Here is a 22,113-nt window from a genome sequence, read left to right on the forward strand (position 1 = left end):
TGTTCCCAAAAGACAGGGACCTGTCTGGGTGGATCACTGGAAGTATTTGATTGCCATATGTTAAAACGATCTCTTTCCTTGTGCTTTTATATAAAAGTGATTTTTCTCAGTGAGAGAAAATCTGATGGCTCTGATCCTTTTATGACTGAAGTAACTTTCTGATTGATCCTGGGACTGTGTACAAAAAAGCAACTGCATATTAAATAGCTGATAATACTGCATTCTGATTTTACTTACTCCCATCTACTATGGTTTGTTTTATTGTGTTTTTCAGGTCTGATAGCTGCATTGGATCGCTGATTGAGGTTCCCTCTAAATTATAACACTGAAAACAATGGCAACAGAATGTATAAAAACCTGCTGTAAATTGTGTTTCTGCATGGACAAGGAAAAAAATGATCGTGAGTTCTGACATAATGAGGGTTTAACAAAAGTTTTGCTGCATTAGTGATGAGATTTCCCATTAATAGAATGACTGTGTTACCCTGATAAACTTCATTTCTCTTACAACATCCAAAATTCTTTCCATACCTCCACTTGGAGATTGAACCCATGCTTGTTAGTATTATGAATTGGAACTGAGAAATAACAGTTGTCTGAAGTCTGCTCTTTGCAGTCTAGAATACTGTCCAAAAAAGCCAGCTTTTTTACCCAAGGTTGTGTAAAGGTCTTGTATCTTTCAAACTCTCAGAATTTGAATGCTTTTTTTTTTTTTTTTTTTTTTAACTCTGGGTATTTTTAACTCTGTTAGGATTTTCTTTGGTGTCTTATTTGTTTGAAGAACTCATCCATGATACAAGTGTAGCTCTTGTGCAAATTCACTTAAGAAGAAGGTAGCTATAAATACAGAAGCTTGGGCAACAAAGAGTTTGGATCAGTACAGGTGTCAGGAGGATGAATATCTTTTCCTGGTGCTAGTCCTGAATGCTACTAGCAGCTGTTAAGTAATGTATCAAGCAGAGATACTATTAAATGAAAGAGATCTGTTGGTAGCATTGTTCAAAAATTAACGCACATGTGTACCGTCTGTCTTGCTCTTTATTTTTAGCAGTTTCCATGGTGCAGGAATCTGAAGCAGTAGCTGCAAGCAAGCCAACTATTGTAGAGCAGCCTCCATTGTCTTCTGTGTCAGTGAAGCGTCAAGTTGGCTGTTCTGAAGATTATTTGCTTTCCAAACTACCCCTGGATGGTCAGGAGGTACCATTTGTGGTCCCTCCATTCAAACTGGCTTATGTACAGCCAAAGAACCTTCCCAGTATGTCACATGCTGGAGGGATTAAAGGTAAAATACAGACAGTATTGCTGAAAGTGTTGTTTAGCTTCTGCTGCACCTTGAACATTGTTAAGTATTCCTACTGAAAACATGTTTCCAGAACTTTGCTAGAAGCCTGGTCTTGTTTCAAAGAATCATAGATTATGCTGAATTGGAAGGGACACACAAGGATTATCGAGTCCAACTCCTGGCCCTGCACAGGACACCCCATGAGTCACAGCATGTGCCTGAGAGCATTGTCCAAGCACTTAAACTCTGTCAGGCTGCTGCTGTGACCATGTCCCCGGGGAGAATGGGGAGCTTGTTTCTTTTCTCTCTGGACACCCAGAGAGGTTTTGGGAAGTATGTCACCCAACTGTGAATCTCTGTGATGTATGAACAAAACTGAGTGGGGCAATTGCACACCAGTGCTTATACTCAAAAGTAATGGAAGATGCTTAAAAGAAATGGAATCTTTAGAAAGAATTTATTGAGTTTATTGGAGACAGGGAAAGACCTAACATATCCCCAGCATCCATGTCTCTCAGGTAAAAGAAGGACGGTGTTCTGGCTTTCATGGTTAATATTCTGGTATGTTTTAACATACTAACACATCTTTCTTTACAAATTCTGCCAATAGATGACAGGTGCTACTATCTGGCAGAATTTTTTGTCTCTTTTCTGCTTTTTTTGCTGTTTTTTGGGAGGCCAGGGGGCACAGATCCCCTGTTATGAGGTTTCATATGATACTATTTCTTTTCTGCTTCACAACAATCTTGTACTTCATCCTGTTACTCCCATAATCAAACTGCCAAATTGAGGTACATGCAATTTATTCACAGTGGCATTTAAAAAGTGAGTTATAGAGCATATGCTATTGTTAGGCTTTTAGTCCTGCCAGGAGATGCATAGAATTAGGTAAGGGAAAATTTTGGCATGGAGACATACCTGAGCAGTTGTTTTCTCTAGGATTACTTTGCTTCAAGGATGTGATAAGCTGGTAGTATGTTCTTAGTCCCGTGTGACTTTATTTCCTTTCTGAAGGTGAAAAGCCTAATAACTGAAAGAAATCAATCATATGTTGCATAACAACTAATGCAGTGCTACCTAACTTTTTTGTTTTTTATTCCCACCCTTCCCTCTTCTCCTCCCTAGGTCCCTGCTGTTGTTTCTTTCGTGCTCCTGCAGGGCGATTACCAAACTTCTTCCCCACCCACTGCTGCATGTACCACTGGCACCATAGCCAGACTAAGCAGCCTAGCAGAGCTGTTCAGTACAGACTGGCCATTCTGTTTCCCATCTTCTAGTGGGCTTCATTTGGCATGTCAGCAGCCATTAACAGGCAACTGAAGAGTTGGAGGTAGAACCTGTGAGGCCCCTCATCTCTGAGCCTGATCTCCCCAGCTGCCTGCTATTTCAGTAGCTAGTTCTTGTAGGTCCATAGTTGGATAAGCTATGGAAAAGCAGGACATGCTCCTGGTTATCCCCTTTCTTACTGGGTCTAGGTTTAGGCTCTGCCTTGCTTAGTCTAATCTCATCCTCAAGAGAAGTTCATCAGGGACTCTGAGGCATGGATGTTCTCCAGAGAGAAGGAAGTTGTGTCTGACAGCCTTTAGATGAATGTTTTCCTTGTTCATACTGTTCTTACACAATCTTAACAGTCAGTGACTTTGTCTATGTTAAGAATTCTGCTTCCTGATAATTTCTGAGGGACCTGATGTGGTCCTTTAGGCTACAAGCTCTTAGATCTTCTGGCAGGATGATCTGACTCTTCATAATTGAGTCTCTTAAGCAAATATTTTAAATTTTTGAACAAATATTTGAAAAGTGACTCTTTTGTCAAGTAGGCAACTTTCTCTTTCCAAATACAAATACTAATTTTTAAAGTACAGCTTTAAGCTGTATAAAGTTGTGCTTAAAAATGCAGTGTTTACATTTTAGGGAGATTTACTAAATAGAGTGAAGTGTGCTGTCATTCTTTTTTCACATTAGCCAAAGGACCAGCATACTCAAAAAATGAATTTAGAGTACGTTTTTCTTAGACCGTTGTTAAATATCTGTAGAAGTACAAGTCCTGCTCTCAGTTCCTCACCATTTTCTGTGCATATCTGGCCATTTTCCTTCAGTGAAACAGGACATGCTCAGTGTTAGCTCTTGGCAACCCTTCTGAAAGCAATTAAGCTCTGGCAGCGTTTCTCTCGTGCTTACTGCAGTGTGTCTCATGCTCTCACAGAAGTAAGCTAGCAGGAAGAAGTGCTCCTGGTCTGGAACACTGGATTTTCCATCATCTGCTGTGTAGCAATTCTTTGTGGCCTCACTTTTCGTATTTATCCTGATTTACATGATACTCAAGCCCATTTTGCTTGAGTTCTTGCTTTATCACTGTCCATGTTCCATCTCAGTGTTTTAGTTTTTTTCTTTACTAACACATGCGGGAGAGGACTCTTGAGCAGTGGTAGTTTGCCTCTTATGGTGCAAGACACCTGCAGAACTGAAGGCGCTGGGGTAAAGACCTTTTTAAGAGATAGATTGAAGTCCAGGGAGGTGAAGAGAAGGAAGGAAGTATCAGAGTATGGCAGAATCCAGGTCATCCCATTCTCTAATGTGCTGTTACATCTGGCTTCTTTTCAGTCCAGACAGTAAAGAACACTACAGCAATGTTCTTTACTCTTTTGCTGACCAAGGCATACATGTTTTTTCTGAAATTGGGCTGAGTAAAGGGCTGGGATTCAAGCAGTCTCAGATATGTCTACTAATGCCTCAGCCAACAATTCAAGTAATTTTGGACCAGTGATTTTACCATGGACAGACTTGCCATGGAAAGTAGATAAGGAGACTGCACTCACAAGCTGCATTATCTTTCCATACAAGGTCTTCCTGAAGGTCTGGGGGTCCATTAGTTCAGTAAGAATATGCTGGGGGTGGGTAACTAAATAACTTGGAGGTTTTCTGTACACAGAGTGCTACTTTTCCTGTTAACTTCTGTCTTGCTGTCTGTCTTTGGAGCTTTCTGTATTTAACTACTTAGGCACTTACTGCAAAACCCCAAAAGAGGGTATGCATAGTTTTTTATGGCAAATTTCATTCCAGTTTTTGCTCACACACTGTGGACACCTGACATAATGTGAATGTGTGTTTTCTTTTTCTTTTTTTTCCCCTTTACCCAAAGTAGATAATACTGAAATATTTTGTCCTTTGCCCTGGAGGCACTCTGCCTGCCTTATGAAACCAGGCAGCATGTGTTATGTCTGAAACTCTTGCATTTGATGTTTATTGTGCTCCACAGAGTCAGCCAGAGCCTCGTTTGGTGAGCGGAAGGCAGAGCTGCACGGCGCGTACCAGTGGCCTGGCTGTGACGTGTACAACCCCTTCTACCTGGAGCATCGGGTTTCACCAGATCTCATCAGGCGCTTCCAAGCAAAATCAAATAGTAGGAAATTGTATGGATCAGGTGAGAAGGACCACACCCTTGCTTCTCTGTCTTCCTCCCTTTTTGAGGGTTTATAGGCAAGAGGAGTAAAAGCCATTAGTCTACAGGAGACTTGTTTGGTTATTGCAGTTCCCAAGCTCGTTGGTGTGCTACTGACACTCACTGGTGTCAGTGAATCAATCCACAGAGCCAGCTCTGCTTCTTTTTCAGCTGCACTGTTACTTTTTGTCTTTTAGGGACTTAACAAGGTTTGCATGCAGTTAGAGAAATTAGCAAAGCAAGATACCATAGCTGCCTCTGATCCAGAACCAGGATGCAGTACTGGAGATTTCAGCTACCAGAAAGAGGAGTAAGGGAGATGGAAAAAGGAAGCCAGGCAGTATGTTGAGTAGGAGGGTGTCTGAGCAGTACATATATGGGGAGAGGAGCAAGCACCAAGAAGCATTCAGGAGCAGATGATAAGAACAGGTGCAAAATGGAGCATGATGCTATATGACGACTTTTTTTGTAGTTTGCTTTTGAAGCTACAGCAATGTCCCCACTTCTCAGTGTGTAAGAATGAGGGAGGGCTGTGAGATAGTAAAAGTTTAGATAGAAAGCATTTGGCTACCTAGGTAAAAATTGTCTTCTGTGCTGTTCATTGGTGTATGTATCCTGGAGTGAATGCTGTTCAGACTGAAGTAAATGACTAGCTGTTGCTTGTGATTGCTAAGGCAAATGCATTCAGAAAACTCCAACACTCCAGGAAAGGCACACGCTCTCCATGAAATCGGAAGCTGGCAACAGCTTGCATTTTTAAAGGTGTTTTAGTTAGACTGGTATAGCATTCTTATTTTCAGCTGGGGGAAAATGTCTCAGTCTGTGTTCTGTTTTAAAAGAATTCTGAATCACCAAAGAGACTACATGAAAAGACTATTCCATATATATATTTTTAAGAGAAAAAAACACAAGTAGAAATTTAGCAGCCTTTTACACATATGGTTTTACCAGGCTTTGTAAGCACCTGTGGTGGGAGCCAAATGGGTTTTATTAAACTGTCTTGACCATCTTCCCTTCAGTTCATCATCTCTTTTTCCATTTTTTCTCAAGCTAAGTGAACACTTTACTAGTTTTGTCTTAGAAAGTTTAAACACAAGAAAGGTTTTTCTAGTGTGTCTACAGTACAGTTCTAAAGTTTTTCCTCCAGAGTTTTTTGACAGCTGTTTCAGAACTTAACTTCATGCATCTATAAACTATTTAAACAAAAGTCTAAACCTAGTTTGTCACAGCAAATGCTGTGATATTTTTCATGTGTGTGGGTTTAGAACTACAGAATGTGTTTATTTGGAAGGTACAAAAATTAATTTCTTGAATTTTAATGTGAAGCCCCTTCTCTTCATCCTAAAAAAAAAAAAAAAAAACTCCACACAAACTGAAAAGTAAATTCATTAATGATTTTCTGAAAATCTACTTATTATTGGTAAACAACATATTTTTATTATTAAAATCTTTCTGCTTTTTTATATTTTATGGCTTTCTATCTAAAAATTGAGGTTTTTTTTCATTAAAAATTTAATTTTTTGAAGAAGACATCATCTCTTTACTCCTGCCCCATCCCCATGTTCCTGGAAAACATTACTAGATAACAGCAAATCATACTATCTTTAAACCATTTTGGTCATTTTGTAATCTATAGAATTGAACAGATAATTTCCAGCAGTTTGTGAAAGTTATTCTTACTTAGGTTTTTGCCCTAGCAGTGGTGCTAACATGATTTTTATTGTTCTTTTTGTCTTGTTAGTTAGTGATTTAAGACCCAGTGCTTTGCCTGGATCCCTTGATGTAAGTCGTTCGATGTTTGATCTCAGGAGCCCACCTCACCGATATATGAAGGTGAGTTCCCCTTGTAGCCAAGGTCACACTGAAAACTCAGCTTACTCAGTATATCTGTTCCCACTGCATTGTTTCCAAAGTAAACACTGGAGGGCATTGCACTGTACACTGGGAGGACTGGAGGGAAAATTTCAACATCTTGACCAACTTCAAGAGGCTTTTTCCTGGTGTCTCCTCTGACATTTGCTGTTCTAGCCCAGCGAGGCTGTTGAGAAACCCAAGTAGGCTGTTAGGCAGGACAGGACAGACAGCATGTCATGGTTCATCATCTTGTGGTTTCTCCCATCAGTTGAAAGTGGAACAGTGGAAGTTTCCATTGACACAAAACACTGTGTTTATTTATTTCTTCTATAATAATCATGTCTTACATAGCAATGAACTTGTGTATCTATTCATGAGCAAAAAAAAATGTCTGCTGGTCAGATGGGTCTTCTATTAGCTTGTTGCATCGAAACAGTAATTGCATGCTGCTGGATCAAGAAACTAGTAAGGAATGAGGCAATTATTTGAAATGGAGTATTTAGTTTTCATCATCTCTTGTCTGATGGTATAATCTCTGGGTTTTGCATCTGTTGCTCTGAATTAAGCGATTCCTTTTTTCCTGTCCCCAGAGATATGATTCAGTCTCCAGTGTACCTAGCAGTTCCTCCTCCAGGAAGGATTCGCAAGGCAGTAACAGGAGTCTGGGTAATGTTTTGTTTGTTTACCTTGAAATGAAATGTTTCCCTTTGCACATGAAACATTAAGCTGTTTCTACTCTGCTGTTGATGTTTTTGTTTGGTTTGGGGTTTTTTTGAGATGAATCTGACTAGCAGGTCAGCTAGAGATGACTTGGCAATTTGAAATTAAGAGTTTTGGACTTGCTCTGTCCTGTTGTTTGGAGATTGAGCAAATGAGACTTTGAGAAGTTCTCATGCTTTTGAGAAGGTCATACTTGGATTTTCTACCCAAGTGAACTAAGAAATAGCAGATACCTTGTTAGGATAGAATGCAGCACTAGGTCCTGGGTCTAGTCCTTTTTCATGTATCAGTATTTCTCTGTGTGAAGTGCCTGGAATCCAATACCCATATTACAGTGGTAATTAGGCAAGAATATTGCATGCAAACCCAGTATCCTATTTATGAATGAATGCTGAAGAAGTGGAGATACAACAAAATAAACCCCCAAAAATTAATCAAGTCCCCACAAAAGTCACCCTGCTATAAGTCAAAGTTTGACCCAGTCTCCTTCTACAAGAAGACTGAGGCAATGACCTGGTTCCAGTCATAACAGAGAAATGCTGGATATTAAATGGCTCTTCTGACTTGGAGACAGCATAATAGTAAAATGTTTACTAGACTGGAACTGAAATTTGAGAAAGAAGAGACCAATTTATAAACTTAACACTGAAAGAGATTAAGGGGAGTGATAGGATATAAATGTGTTCTGGATGTATCCAGGCACATGCTTTTTTTATTTCTAAAAGTTGTTTGAGTTAACACAAGTTATTAAATTCAGTAGAGATAACCCAGGCACATGGTGTGATTCTTGGTGTGGTCTCCTGTGCAGGGCCAGAAGTTGGACTTCTATGATCCTTAAAGGTCCCTTCCAACTTAGGGTATTCTATGATTACATTATTCTATTCCATGAAATGTGAAGGCTTTTAGCCATGCAGAAGATCAGGTTACTGGACTTGGTGGATATTTTGTCCTTGAAATGTAGGTGTTAAAATATTTCAAACTTATTTTGAGAGAAGTTTGTGAAGATAAGCAGTCCACCTATTAATGAGTTCCTTTATTTCTGGAGTGAACTTTTAAGATACTGCATTACTTCTAAAAATATTAATTTGCTTTCTTCCATAGATACTATTACATTATCAGGTGATGAACGAGACTTTGGAAGACTGAATGTGAAGTTGTGTTATATTTCTTCTGTAGAACAGATTTGGATCACAGTTTTACATGTAAGCAAATAAGTTGATTATTATTCAAATAATGACTATTCAATAACCAATGACTATTCTACTATACTTAATGGTCATTGCCATAAAATTTGTCTCTATGTTACTTCAATGAATACTTTTAGGAAAAAATAAAATTATTTGTAAATGTTAATATAAACAAAGTTCGTCAAATGTAATACTAGATTTCAAAGCACCTTTCTCTCCTTTAATATTTTTTCTGTTGCAATCTCTGTTCCGCTGCAGTCAATAAGAAGAAATAGTATATATCTCCTTATGTTGCTACACATATGTTAACATATGTTCCAGTTGTGAAGTGAGGAACTATTCAGCACATATTAGAAAGCCGAGCTGGTGATAGGCTGCTCCTGCTATGGACATTTTCCTGTGAAAATTTGAAGGCACTAAATGGGAGCAGCTGTGGAAGCACCTTTTAAGTGACTTCTGTGATTCTATGACTTTAAATATAACAGTTCCTTCAGGGCAGAAGCCTAACAGAACTTTGAGGACAGGTAGCTTCTTGAGGCTTTTTTGTCAGTAAATGTGACACTGTTATGGTGGTTGTATATAGTTCCAGAACTGTGAATAATTTTCAGGCAAGGGAAATTTGAGTAGACAGAAACCTTGTAAGTACATCAGATGGTAAGTCTTGCATTGTCTAAACTGACTTTTTTCAATGTTGCAGTGCAAAGACCTGAGCTGGCCTTCTAGCTGCGGGGAAAATCCTCGTATCTGTGTCAAGGGAATTCTCACACTGCCCAAGCCAGTGCATTTCAAATCTTCTGCCAAGGAGGGCTGCAATGTAAGTAGAGGCATGCAAAATACTGAGAAATATTTCTCCCCACAAAAAATAAATGTGACAGATAAATGGATTTTTTTAAATGGACCAAACATCCACTCCTATGCCATATTTGCTGTGGTAACTGCCCAGGTGTTTTACTTCTCCCAACTTCTCAAAATCCTATTAAAAGCCTTATTCCACTTCCTCCCCCTATATCCTGCCTTGCATAGTACTCTTGCCCTCCTTCTCTCACAAGCTGGCAGGACAGATATGCTCATGGGGACTGAACCATGCCATGCAGGCCGTGGCACCTCCATGGTGGGGCACCAGAGGAAGACTGGGCATACCTGTAGGTGCACACTCATCCCAGGGAAGGTAGATGAGGTACTGCCTCTCATTTGGCAGGAAACAATTTTCACACTTTGTCTCTACAGAAAATAGTAAAAATTGGTCACATGGGACAAGATTCCTGATAGTGGCAGTAAAGGAATATTAAAGGGGTGGAAAGTAAAGCAACATAAATCTCCCATAATGTGAGCCAAAGGTGAAAAAAAAAAAATTAGCTGGAAAGACTGTAGCAAAAGGTTAGAGAATCTGTTTCACAATGTGTGTGTGCTGCTGTAAAGCTCCAGAAGAGATGGCCACAACTTGTTATGGTAGTGAAAAATAATCCAGAATTTGAGCCCTGCCAGGGTGTGACAACACAGGGGTGAGTGTGTGTGGACTTGGAACTATAAAAGCATATTTTTCCATGGCAACCTAAAGTGGTATTCGGGAGCAGTGGCTATAGAGCCAGGATGCCTTGGTTTCTAGGTTTTGGGCTCAGTGGCATTCTCTTAAAATGATAATGTTACTCATCTGTTTTTCTTTCTAGGACATTGAATTTATGGAAACTTTTGTTTTTGCCATTAAACTGCAAAGCCTGCAGGCTGTCAGATTGGTATTTAAAATCCAGACACAGACTCCCAGGAAAAAAACTATTGGAGAATGTTCCTTGGCACTGCGGGAGCTGAGCTCACAGGAATCCAATCATTGGCTGGATATATCTCCTCCTTCCAAAGCACCTGTAAGTGCCAATACTGTGAAAGTATGTTCTTATCTCTCCTAGAAGGGGTTGCTGGAAATTAAAGTAAAATAATTCAGTAGTTAAACTAGAGGGGTTCTTTTTTTTTTTTTTTTTCCCTTTACCCTACTTCCTTGGAGAAAGGCATTTTGATGGGGAAAAAATGCAGACTTTTGAACTCTGCACATAGCTGTTCTGGTCATAAACTGCAGATGTTTCTAGGAAAAGAGCTAGAGCAAGCTCTTCCACACCATGGCTCACAGCTTGAGGGAGGGACATTCTGGGGAAATGTTCAGCAAAGAACACCGGGTAATTGTCTTTTCTGACCAAAAAAGCATCAGAAGATCCTTAGGACTCACAGCAAGAGCTCAGAGCAAATGGAATCCGCTTTTGTTATGGAAGAAAAGTGCTAAGATCTTCAGTGGCCTGAAACTGCAGAGACAGCCATATATTTAATGTTCAGATTGCATGCTGTGAAGTAATAATTCAGACAGTTCATTTCCATTAGTGTAATAAGAAGCAGGTGGGATTCACAGTGGGATTTCCTTTCCCCCTACCCTCACTTTGTTTGTTTTTTTTATAGTTGTGTCTAGACATTTGTATTTTTAACAAATTAAACTTGAATTAGCAATTCAAAAGCAAATTTTATTTAAGTGTGTCTGAGTAACATGAATGATACTCTTGATTTCTAATGTAAGTTACACTTGACATTTTTTAGTTCTAATGTGAATAACCATATTGCTTCAAAAGCAGTAAGATGAAGTGACAGAGGAAGCTGGTATCCAAGAGCCCTCCAGACACACTGGGATTCATCCCTGTAGTACCTGTGAGGCAGCAAACCCTAACCTCTCTGCCAATAGAAAGCCAAAGTTCAGAGATGACAAAGAGGCTTCCTCTCAGGGTTACACAGAAATTTTGTGGCTGAGCTACAAATAGAATTTGGGTCTGTTTGATGAACTGGGGCCTGACTTTTCTTTATCTAACCTGTTGCTCTCTTGCTTAGTGCATTTTGGTTCATTGAAGCGCATTAAAACTTGAAGGCAACAAAGACTAACAGAGTCCATTTAAATGAAGGCTGTCAGGAAAGATGGGTCTCCATTGGCCTTTTCCTGCTGCTCTTACGGTGTTCTGAGGACATTAGAGTGTGACAGGAGAGCAAAGGGGATGACTCAGTGCAGCTTTGCCACTGGCACAAATACTAAAAAAAACCCCAAGAATCAGACTGGAGATCTTGATACATGCACTCTGTGTGTGGCAGTGGTGTATGTCTGTGGGCATGTAAAACACGAGTACTTTCAGAACACAGGAAACTACACAGTACTCAGTCACCCTAAGCATGACAGTAAGTGACAGGGCCTTGTATCAATGGAAACCATTGCTTATATCTCCATATTGCAAAATTCAAAAGTGTGGGAGGGGAACTCTGAAGGTTTTTGTGTCAGTGGAGCTTATGTGCTCTCTCACTTCCACACCCAGATTTAGTAAAGTTGCAATGGCACGTCTGGTTTCCCCTGCATATGTCTGCTCTTACCACTGCAGAATCTGTACCAGGTAAAAACTGAGGACTAGATGACTTGGCCAGTATCCCTGGCTGCAGCCCACCAGGGCCATATGTGTACCACATAAGCAGCTCATCAGTGGAGCACGTGTACTGCAGCTATGACAAGTGCAAGATGCACTTACTGTGCATCTGCAGGTTCTGTATACAACACATGCTTATATTTCTGTCCAGGAAATCCCAGATAGAAATGTGGGAACCCAACATATGACAAAATTCCTGTGTTTCCTGAGTTTATAAGCAACTTAATCCAGATGTTATGGCAACATTCTTCTGCTTGTAGGTGTGCCGTGCAGAACTTCAAATAGGAACTTGTTTTCAAGCAATAAACAGGAGGATACAGTTACAGATTCTTGAAGCACAAAACCTTCCTGTTTCATCCACGCCACTGTCTTCAAGTAAGTTACATCAGCTGTTTCATGCCTCCTCTCTGAAAGCACTTGTAACAGGTAAATTGCTGCTCAAATGGGTTGGCAATTAATAACATTCTTTATGAACCTCAGGCTAACACATTGTGTGGTAGATTTCCTTTGCCAAGGCCTGTTTCCCCAGATGTCTTACTTGATTGCATTTTGTTTGGTTTGAAGATGTGTGTTTATGTATTTTGGAAGATTTTTATCCCAGCATTAATCCTGACATACAAGAGCATTAGCTTGCACTTGCTGTTTGGATACTGTGTTAATCAGTCCAATATTGCCAAACATATTCTGTTTATGCAACTGGTCAGGAAAGCTATTGTAGCGTTCTTTTGGCCAGACTTTTGAGAAATTGATGCAATTTGAAGCATACATATGGATCTTGTTGGTTCCTTTTTGGCTGTGTTGTGAGTAACCCTTTGTGTCTATGTCTTTTTCCTTCCCTTTTGTGCTAGATTTCTTTGTGAAAGTTGGAATGTTTAGTACAGAAGGGATCATCTATAAAAAGAAGACTCGCCTTCTGAAGTCCACTAATGGCCAAGTGAAGTGGGGAGAAATGATGTTTTTTCCAGTTAGCCAAGCAGAACAAGGAATTGGTTTTCTCATCAAGCTCTACAGCAAAAGCTCAGTGAGAAGAAAACACTTCCTAGGACAGGTTGGTTTCTGCTAAACAGCCTGATACCCTTTACTTAAAATCCAGTTCCACAGGTTTCTTGGTATGAATTTTTAAATACTTTAAATGAAGTGACATATAACAAAATAGTAAATTCTACTAAATACTCTTCTGTATGTAATCCAAGCAGAAATGGTACTGGGCTCTTAAACGTGTACTAGCATGAGAATGGGAGTTGACACTTGATTTTTCTTTCAAAAAGAAATCTTAAAGTCAGTTTTGTGTGGAGTATTACTATGTGACAGATTTCTTCCAAGAGATATAGGATCTCCTGGTTGCCTTTAGCTTTCTAAAGAAAAATATAACACTCACAGGATCTCCATAACCTACAAGATCCTGTACAAGGTGTTGGCTTACTCTACCAACACTCTCACAACAGAGGTGTGTAAAAGGAAGTAACAACAGCTACAGTGAGACTCCTTTCTTGGGTAAAGCAATGCTGAATTCAGTACAATAGTCTATGTATGATCAAGTAATAGTACAAGTGTCCAAACACAAAATATTTTTTGCTTGTTTTTTAGTTATGATTTTTAGCTTGTTTTTAGACATGATTTCAGTAGTATCACTTTGAAAGCATTTGTGTTATCAGATTTATAAAACTTAGTAGTCTGGTCTCATTATTCTCTCCATCCTCTTCCCCTGCTTGTTCTAATTTACCATCATCCTGTCCTTTCTGTCTCTCTTCTTCTTGATATAGTGAGCCATAGCTGTTCTTAATGCTCTGTGCTTTTCCTGACCCAATTAGATGCAGTAACAGAATTTTAATAAATGCATAACTTAATAATGTAGACTTGATTTTGAGACCCCCATCTGTAACATCCCATGTCAGATGGAGGACTATGCTGTCCTTAGGTACAAAAAATGATACTGTCCTATTCTGGTGATGTTTTTTGTGCCTGCTGAAAACATGCAGCTACAGGAGGTGCTCATGTGCTATAAAATATAGAAATTATGTGCTAGCAAGAATTACGTGAAGTTCCTCCATTTTTTGTAGCCTCATGTTGCACATGTCCCATCTTCCTGTTGGTGGAATTAGATTTGAAATAGAAAAAGAAAAAAAATTGTTGTTCTTAGCTGTACTGCCTTGGGGGGGGGGAAGGCAGAAATAACTGAGTATGATTTTGCAGTCATCTAGCAATATGTGAGGTAATCTCAATCTGATGAGTTACATTTAATTGTGGATTTTATTTTTAGGGGGAGGAAAACTTGTGCTCCTCACAGGTTTTTTGGAAAAGATTGTTTTAGCTCATGAAGGCAGACATTGCCACATAACACATGAAGACATAAAATATGGCTCAGGGAAAAATGTACTTCGAGCAATTGGCTGGGTAGCTGGAAAAAAAATGAATATAGCTGGATCTATTAACTTTGTTCTTTGGAGAATGGTGTTTAATTGGATGCTGTTCTAAGCAGACAATACTTAGATTAGGCTGCTTTTACAGGCATGTCTTTAATCATGAGCAAGATGTACATTGAATCTCTGTGGATGAAACATCAGCTGTCTATGGTATTCTGGAAGACATTATTCTCACTTCTTGAGGACTCATGCCCCAGCAGTATAGGCTAAATGTACTTCATGGTCAAGGTTTCTGAGAAGTCTTAAAAGGACTCATTCTTGGAAGACTTGAGGAAATAGAGTCCTGTAAATAACGCTACCTACTTACATAAGCAGAATTCTTTTGGCAGTGGAGGCTGGTGATAATGTTAAGGGGGAAAATTTCCTACTTGTACTTCATTTCCTCATTTAATGGCCACTATCCACTAACTGAATACTGAGAAGAAACGGGCTCTTACTACGTGACTATGTGTGGTATGGGCATGTTAGTAACCTCTGTGGAATGCAGGTTTGGCCCTGGCTGTGGGAGTGTGCAATTTTAAGTGCTCATGAAAGTGCTGGACAGCTCGTGCTGGATGCTGCATGGCTTGGAGCCAACTGCGTCCGAACACACAGAGCCGCTACTGGCCTGGGGAGCCCCTGACCCCAGCATGTGCATTTGAGTACAGCAAGGAATGCTTCACTTAAAACATCTTATTAAGTACTGAAACATTATTATGTACTGGGTTCTCTAAACTATTTCAGAGGCTAAATTTAAACACAGACTCCAGCTGAAAGCCAAAATGTTAGTACTAGCATACTTGTATTTGTTGCTGTTATCCTTTGGTCACAGTCTATACATTGTATCTTGTTCTACACTTCCATGGTATTTATTTGGAACTAGTAAATGCTATGTTTTACTATATCAGATTTTTTTTTTTTCTCTCCTTAATGCAGATCTGGTTAAGTTCCGATAGCAGCAACAGTGAAGCAGTAGAGCAGTGGAAAGATACCATTGCAAATCCTGAAAAAGTTGTTGTTAAATGGTACAGCATTGGCCCATCTTGAAGACTGGAGAAGAAATTCAGAACTGATTTTTTTACAGAAATTCATATGCTATCTAAAATAGTATAAATTAAAAATAAAGATATTGTCTGTGCAAGTTCTTCAGAAGTTCTCCACTGCATCATGCCTCTGTGGAAATGAAAAATTCAGTTTCACCAAGATAAATACTGGCTAAATACTACTAAAAAGAAGACTTGGGAACTAGAAAAAGTCCTTGTTTGATTTCACAAAATCCATCTTGAAAAAAAGATGTTTGCCCCTTTTGGATTTCATAAAAGCACAAAATTCAATTTTGGGGAGAAGCAGCTTTAATCAACTCTGTTTCACTAGCCACTGACATCATGCATTGTTATCTTTGGCAGACTCCAAAGTCCAGGGAATGGGTCATGTCAGTGGCTTGATTCTGGGTACCTGTGAGCATCTGGGGTTGTTGACACCATTTGATCAGAATAACATGTGCCTGAGCAAGTGGGGAAACTGTGGCAGCGGGAGAAGGTATAAAGGGAAGTACACAATAAGGCAGTACCCATAGGCTTTTCTAATCTCCGTTTTGGATGAAGGATTGTTCAGAAGGCTGTAGCTTGAGCTTGCCCCCATCTTTTTCTCAAAACAGAGAGATGGAAAGATAAAAATTCCTCTGACTTAGTGATCTTTACAAGAGGAGCCCTCCGGACTTGCTCTGTTTGGGTAAGTTCTGGCTGGAATCAATGGAATAGTACAAGGAGGCAATAACCCTGCCTAGGATCAGATCCAGTCTGTTTAGATTGTTTTCTTATATAGAATACTTATATGTAAACCACTTCCTATCTAGTCAACATGATCTAGCATTTGCTTACATTGCTAAAACACAGGCTAACATGTACAAAGGAGTAAGCAAAGATTTACTGACTTGCGTGCCTTTTGATATCAATTAAAATGCAGCACTGGAAGGGATTCAGACTTTTTTAAAGGATGGGCTGCTACTGCAGAAGTATTTGTTACAGGTCTAGGATGCTAAAAAATTATGTGTTGGAGTATATTTTTATTACTTGTTTCTAGTAAGAAATTAACATTTTTTAATTGCAAATTGTATTTTTCCAACAAAATCCTAAGATTATATATTCTGGTAGTTCCCATATTTTCAGGTGTTTGTTCACAGTTATTTTTAAGGGGGGGGAATACCAAGTATATAATTGATAATGTATAAATCTAAAAGCACGGACCTCTTAGCACTACTTCAACTACCTGATTAAAAAATACATACATATTTCATTAATTCCACTGCTTACATATGTACTATTGGCTGTCTGGACTGTACAGATATGTATTTTGGTATACATGGTGAATAAATCTACCTTTCTTCATAACTTGGATCTAATTCCACCATCTGACAGGAACTAGAGCAGCAGTGACAGTACTCACTGCTGGAAGGCAAAAGAACATGGGGAGCAGAGAAAATGCTGTTACAGGAAGCACATCCTCTTCAAGCATACAGCTCAGAGCACCTTTACTTCAAGTTTTTTTTCTTTGAGTATCAGGAAAAAATGGAATAGCTTAGAATGCTTTTTTTTCATCAGTTGATAATTGAAACTTTCAAAACTTCAGCCATCCAGTTTGTTGTTGTTGAAATTTAATATTTTGAAAACAGAAGGATTTTTACAGACTTGTACATATTATGCTTTTCAGCCAGTCAATATAAAAGAACTGAAAAAAAGTTTTGCATGTTACTTGGAGAACAAACATTGGTTCTAGCTCTTACTCTTTGCAAAGCTCCCAGTAGGCCCAGGGGATTGACTGACACTGATAATTTTCAACCAGTTAAAACAGTTGGGAAGAGCCTGGCCTGCTGGGAAAAATGAAAAAATGAAGTGGGCTGAACTGATATTTTTGGAGTATCTTTATTTGAATACATGGATCTTTTTTATTCATTGTGGCTGAACATTTTATTCATTGTGGCAATAAACAAAAGTGCAAACTAACTGTTTCCTGATGCAGAATGCTGTTTTGTTTAAAAGAGAGGACAGGGAATATCCCAGTGTTTTGTAGACTTCAATTACCACAGCAGTGATTCTAGAGAGCTTGCCAACTCAGTGGATGCTGCATAAAAAGGATTTCTGGGACTCTTTTAGAAAAGACACTTACCCTTCTAAAGGCCTAACTAGTCTCTTTTTTGATATGCTAATATTTAATCTATATGTTTATAATAAAATCTATGAACAGCAAATATTCCTTTTCCCCCAATTGTTTATACTAATGTTTAGCAGCATCTCAAAGTGAAGTTCAATTCCTACTTTTTTGTCTGAGAAAATGCCAGCTAACAAACCCTGTTCTGTGTAGTGCTGTCTGTAGGGGAGTTAACAGCTGACACACGGAGGAGATCATACAGCTTCTCTGTGCAAGATGCACACAGGTCCTGCAGCACTCTGAAGAACTGCTCTGAGGCACTGTCTCATCCTGTGCTCATTCCCAAAATGTTCTGCATTTGTGTGCCTTCATCTAAGAATTCAATGAGTTAACAGTTGACATAAGAAGGAAAAAAGAGGTGTCCTGGGACACTCTTCTATTGGTCACAGCTGTATGTTGTCCCTCTAAAGCATCCTCAGCCACTATTTTGATTGTTACATCCAAGTTTACTGTAATTGAAAATACTGTTAAAGCTATTTTGTCAGTTCACTTTATTTTTAGATAAAAGGCACACGTGGTTTATAGTTGGATTTGCTCTTGCTTCTATTCAGTGACTCACCCAGTTTCCTAACCTAAAGCAATTCTTATTAAAGCAGCAGAGGTTCAGAGATGCACCAGTTTTATTTTGGTCAGCTCACAAATGGATGTGGATGAACTGGAAGAACAATTATAATCTTATATTAAGTATTATTCATACAGAGATATGTGCCTGCATAATTAGAAACCAACCACAGACTAAACTTGATCAGATTTTCCAAAAAGTACTGGTTAATCAATCCCGTTTTATTTATTTATAACTAATAGGATTCTGTATGTAAACAAGGTTAAATAATTTATTTTTCAAGCTTTTATGTCTCAGTGACACACCATGGCATTCTTTTTAAGGAAAAAAAATGTGAGATTTTACCACAGAAGATGAGTGGGTGTAACAGTTTGTAAACTACATTATCATACAGCATTACTTGGAAAATAATTGTATTTGAGCATCTGATCTTATGTGATCACAACATAAATAGAGCCATGTTGTTAGGCATCTCCATTAGGCATCTCTGGTTTTTCTTTTTGTTGGCAGAACGTCTGTATAAAACAAAAGGTGATTTTGTAAGCATTCAATTAAGTACATATGCTGTTTGACTCCAAAATTGTTTGCCTGATGAAAGTTCCCTTTAGAGTTATGAGTTGATTTTGCAGCCAAAACATAAGCTTGTCTAGAAGTTTGGGGCAGGGTTGTTCCACATCTTAATTTCATCTTGCCAACATATATATGACATGGTTGCATAGTTGTGGAATATATCCTCTTTGTTTTTCCAGCTTCTGCTGCAAAATGACATCACCATGTAAATACAGCCCTGTACATGATCTCATGCTTGGTGCATGGAAAAAGCCATCACTAAAATCAGCACCATGTTTCACAAACACTGCTCCAGCACATGTACGTTCTTTTCTCCAGCTTGCACTGAGGAACAGGCCATTGGCTCTCAGACCATGGCAGAACTCCCACTGTGCTCAGCAGAAGCAACCAGTCTTCAAAGCTGGTTTAGTGACGGTATGATTTATCTAAAAAATGGTTACACACAGCTTTTTTTTTTAATCTCTTTTTAAAATAGATGAAAATCTCTCTACATTGATGTTTCTGTAGAAAATGAATTTCATGAAAGTGGATCTGCATATCTTAATGGAATGCAATTCTTCCCACAGATTTCAGAGCCTTTAACATAAATCCTCTGTGCTTATTCTTCCCCCATATTTGAGTGTGCAATTTTTTTCCTTCCTTTGATTTGACTGTAGGGTGCTCTGCTCCCTCAGCATAAACAACTCTGTAAACAAGTCTGCTTTTTGCAATTAACTTTCTGCATTTCTAATAATGTTTCCCCCTTCTTTACGTAGTACTGGGACCAGCATTATACATGTGTAATTTGCTGTTTAAAGAATTAGCTATAAGCAGAAGACTTTCATCCTAGGGCTTGGCTTCTGTCTGACACTCTTAATGTCTGAGCTACCTTTGTTCACAACTTCAGTGTTACGGTTCTTTTGGTGCTCCCCAAATTTCTGTGTTGTCTGCCTCCATTGAATACAACAACAGGACAAATTAGTTGTAATTTTTCATGCGTACCTGGGTATCTTCATTTGCCTTTTTCCTCCTCCAAAAATTACCTTAGGAAATCATTTTGTGTGATGAGAAGGAGCAAACTGTTTGTGCTTCTAACCTTTGAGGACAGTAGTGTTGTTGGACTGCCACTGCAATGCTTTGAGACAGAGGAAGGCTCAAGGAAGAGTCATAAAAAGCTGCACTTCCAGGTGGAGGGAGGCCCGCAACCCCTTCATGCATGATCTGGGAAACCCACATTAGGGATCCCTTGTCAGATACGTATTGTATTTTTTTATCCTTGTCTTTATCCTTGCAAAACTTTCTGGAGCTATGGAGGGGCTAAATAGAGACATTTTCCATAGGATGAATGATATGGTTCATATATTTCTGTGAAGCAGAGAACTGACTAAAAGATCTTGGACGTCTTTGAAAAAAAACAGTCATAGGAATGTACTTCTTAGTTTTAATACAGCCAAGCTTTGTCACTTAGGGAGAGGAGTGGATTCTTGCTTTGTGAAACACAGCAGAAGAAAAGGGCTGGCTTTCCTCTGCATTGGTATCATTAGTCCTTTCAACACAGAGGTGGAACTATATATGCTTAGCTGTCTCTTTTCCTGCAGTAAGGGCAAGTTGGGTTGGGAATTGTTGAAAGGGAGGTAGTGAAGGAGGTAAAATAAAAGCAGTGCTTTTGTTTTGAAAAACATTGCTTTTCAAAGCAATGTAACGTGCCTGTAACTATTGACAAAGCTTTTATTTGACATAGCTAAAGATAGATGCTTACGCATTTAGGTATTTGCTTAGGTTCTACCAATACTTCCTGGCATGAGACTGGATTCATCCTCTATTTATATAACGCTTCATTCTGCTGTGTTCATTGACCTTTGAGCTCTAGACCTAATTATGCCTGATTTCCTATGAATCTGTCCCTCGTGGTGGATTGACTTTGGTGTGCAGAAAGGGGTAGACTTCTGCCATCTTTTTGCTGCACATCACATAATTACAGAGTTTCTGTCTCTGATGGATTCTCTCATTTCTAATACAAGGTGAGCCTATGGCAGTTATTCTTTCACCTGGGAAACTGGGAACTGGCTCTCCCTTTTCTACCTGAATGTTCTTGGGTTTTCTTAAATCCTTTGAAGACAGACTTATCTGTGACATCCCTGCCATCAGTCAAATTTGGCTGCAATAAATAATGGGCTCAAAAATTATTTTGAACCTTGGAAGAGAAATGAGTGAAACCAAGCTCTGCTGCCTCAGGACCCTGAGGCTTAGCTGTGTTTTCCTCTGTTCTGCTGCAGGCCAGAGAAGCTTTTCAGATCAGTGCTGATCATGCTTCCAACAATATGTTCTCAAGGCAGCTCAAGCAGTCTCTCTAAAGATAATTTTCTTAAAGCATGGACATTTTCTTGAAACATGTCCCTCTGTAAGAACAGTTCAAAGCACCAGTACAAGCATATGAGCATGGCAACTGCATCAACACTTCAGCAGGAATTTTGGCAGTACAAGCCATGAACCCAGTATTCAGGTATAGATCCTTAGGTGGTGCAATGTAAACTGGACTGTGCGTTGGTAGATCCGAGCCAGCTCATCTTATCTGAGGTCTGGACATGCAAGCCAAAGAAACTACAGTCTTCTGCTGAAAATGTAAGAAGATTGTGACTGTTCTGTTCATCTCTTGGAAAGCTTCAGCAGGGTGTAGCAAGATCTCAGAAATAAGTGTTCAGGGCTCGAAATACATTTTCAGCAGCTCACGTGAAAATGGGAAAAAAGAACCCTCACCTATAGTCTGGACTGATGCAGTTACTCTAGAGAGCCGTGATTTACATTCTCAGTTTTCGTGCTTCCTGACTGAAATACAGCTTCATGATCAACAAGCCTTGTCCATTTGTATCCATCTTACTAAACAGAATTTAGTGATATGGCAGGGAAGAAGAAGGTGAAGAACTCATATAAGCTGCTTGAATATTTCTCTACACTAGTTTTCTGAGCTGCAAGTGGGAAGCCACTTTAACAGAAAATATTAAGATACTAAACAAAAAGACCCCTACAAAAACAACAAACTAATTAATTGACACTGGCATCAAATCTGTTTCTTCATGTGATGCCACAAAGACAATTCTTTCTTGCCCTACAGAAGAGACCTACATCAATAATTACATAACATGCAGTGCTTATTATTTAGAATATAGTAATATCAAATAATTTGCTGATTCATCAAAATATAGTACTATATATTCATGTCTATGTTACTAAATAACTCAGAGAGTTAAATCAGCAATGATTTTTTCAGATGTTTGCTTTTTTTTCATTTGAACTCTTGCCTTTCTGACTTTGAGCAATGCAAATAAATTGGCCATATTACCTCTGAGTGAGACTGAACTTCTCTCATTCAATAACTGTCTATATATAGAGAATATTTAATAACTTATTTTAATGAATTGGATCTAAAATCTGAATTTTGGTTTATTTTTTACATTACATTACCTGTTTATCAGT

The 22,113-nt window shown here is 38.9% G+C and overlaps 1 protein-coding gene across 6 annotated transcripts in view; it reads left to right on the top strand.

Moving 5' to 3' along the window:
- The window catches only part of TC2N (tandem C2 domains, nuclear), a 40,727-nt gene that overhangs the window by 13,148 nt on the left and 5,466 nt on the right, over window positions 1-22,113 (top strand). For 2 of the 6 annotated variants that reach the window (XM_053946829.1, XM_053946828.1), the window contains exons 2-12: window positions 275-401; window positions 1,049-1,282; window positions 4,539-4,703; window positions 6,463-6,554; window positions 7,166-7,241; window positions 8,397-8,497; window positions 9,180-9,296; window positions 10,150-10,341; window positions 12,180-12,294; window positions 12,768-12,967; window positions 15,258-16,482. In XM_053946829.1, the coding sequence (XP_053802804.1) occupies window positions 335-401; window positions 1,049-1,282; window positions 4,539-4,703; window positions 6,463-6,554; window positions 7,166-7,241; window positions 8,397-8,497; window positions 9,180-9,296; window positions 10,150-10,341; window positions 12,180-12,294; window positions 12,768-12,967; window positions 15,258-15,368 (1,470 nt within the window). In that variant the 5' untranslated portion in view covers window positions 275-334 and the 3' untranslated portion in view covers window positions 15,369-16,482. Of the gene's footprint in view, window positions 1-274; window positions 402-1,048; window positions 1,283-4,538; window positions 4,704-6,462; window positions 6,555-7,165; window positions 7,242-8,396; window positions 8,498-9,179; window positions 9,297-10,149; window positions 10,342-12,179; window positions 12,295-12,767; window positions 12,968-15,257; window positions 16,483-16,738; window positions 17,529-22,113 lie in introns of those variants that run through there. The other 4 variants (XR_008431672.1, XR_008431673.1, XM_053946830.1 and 1 more) reach the window with 4 other exon arrangements.

Source organism: Vidua chalybeata, chromosome 6 (assembly GCF_026979565.1).
Source record: "Vidua chalybeata isolate OUT-0048 chromosome 6, bVidCha1 merged haplotype, whole genome shotgun sequence".
NCBI classification, from domain to species: Eukaryota; Metazoa; Chordata; class Aves; order Passeriformes; family Viduidae; genus Vidua; species Vidua chalybeata.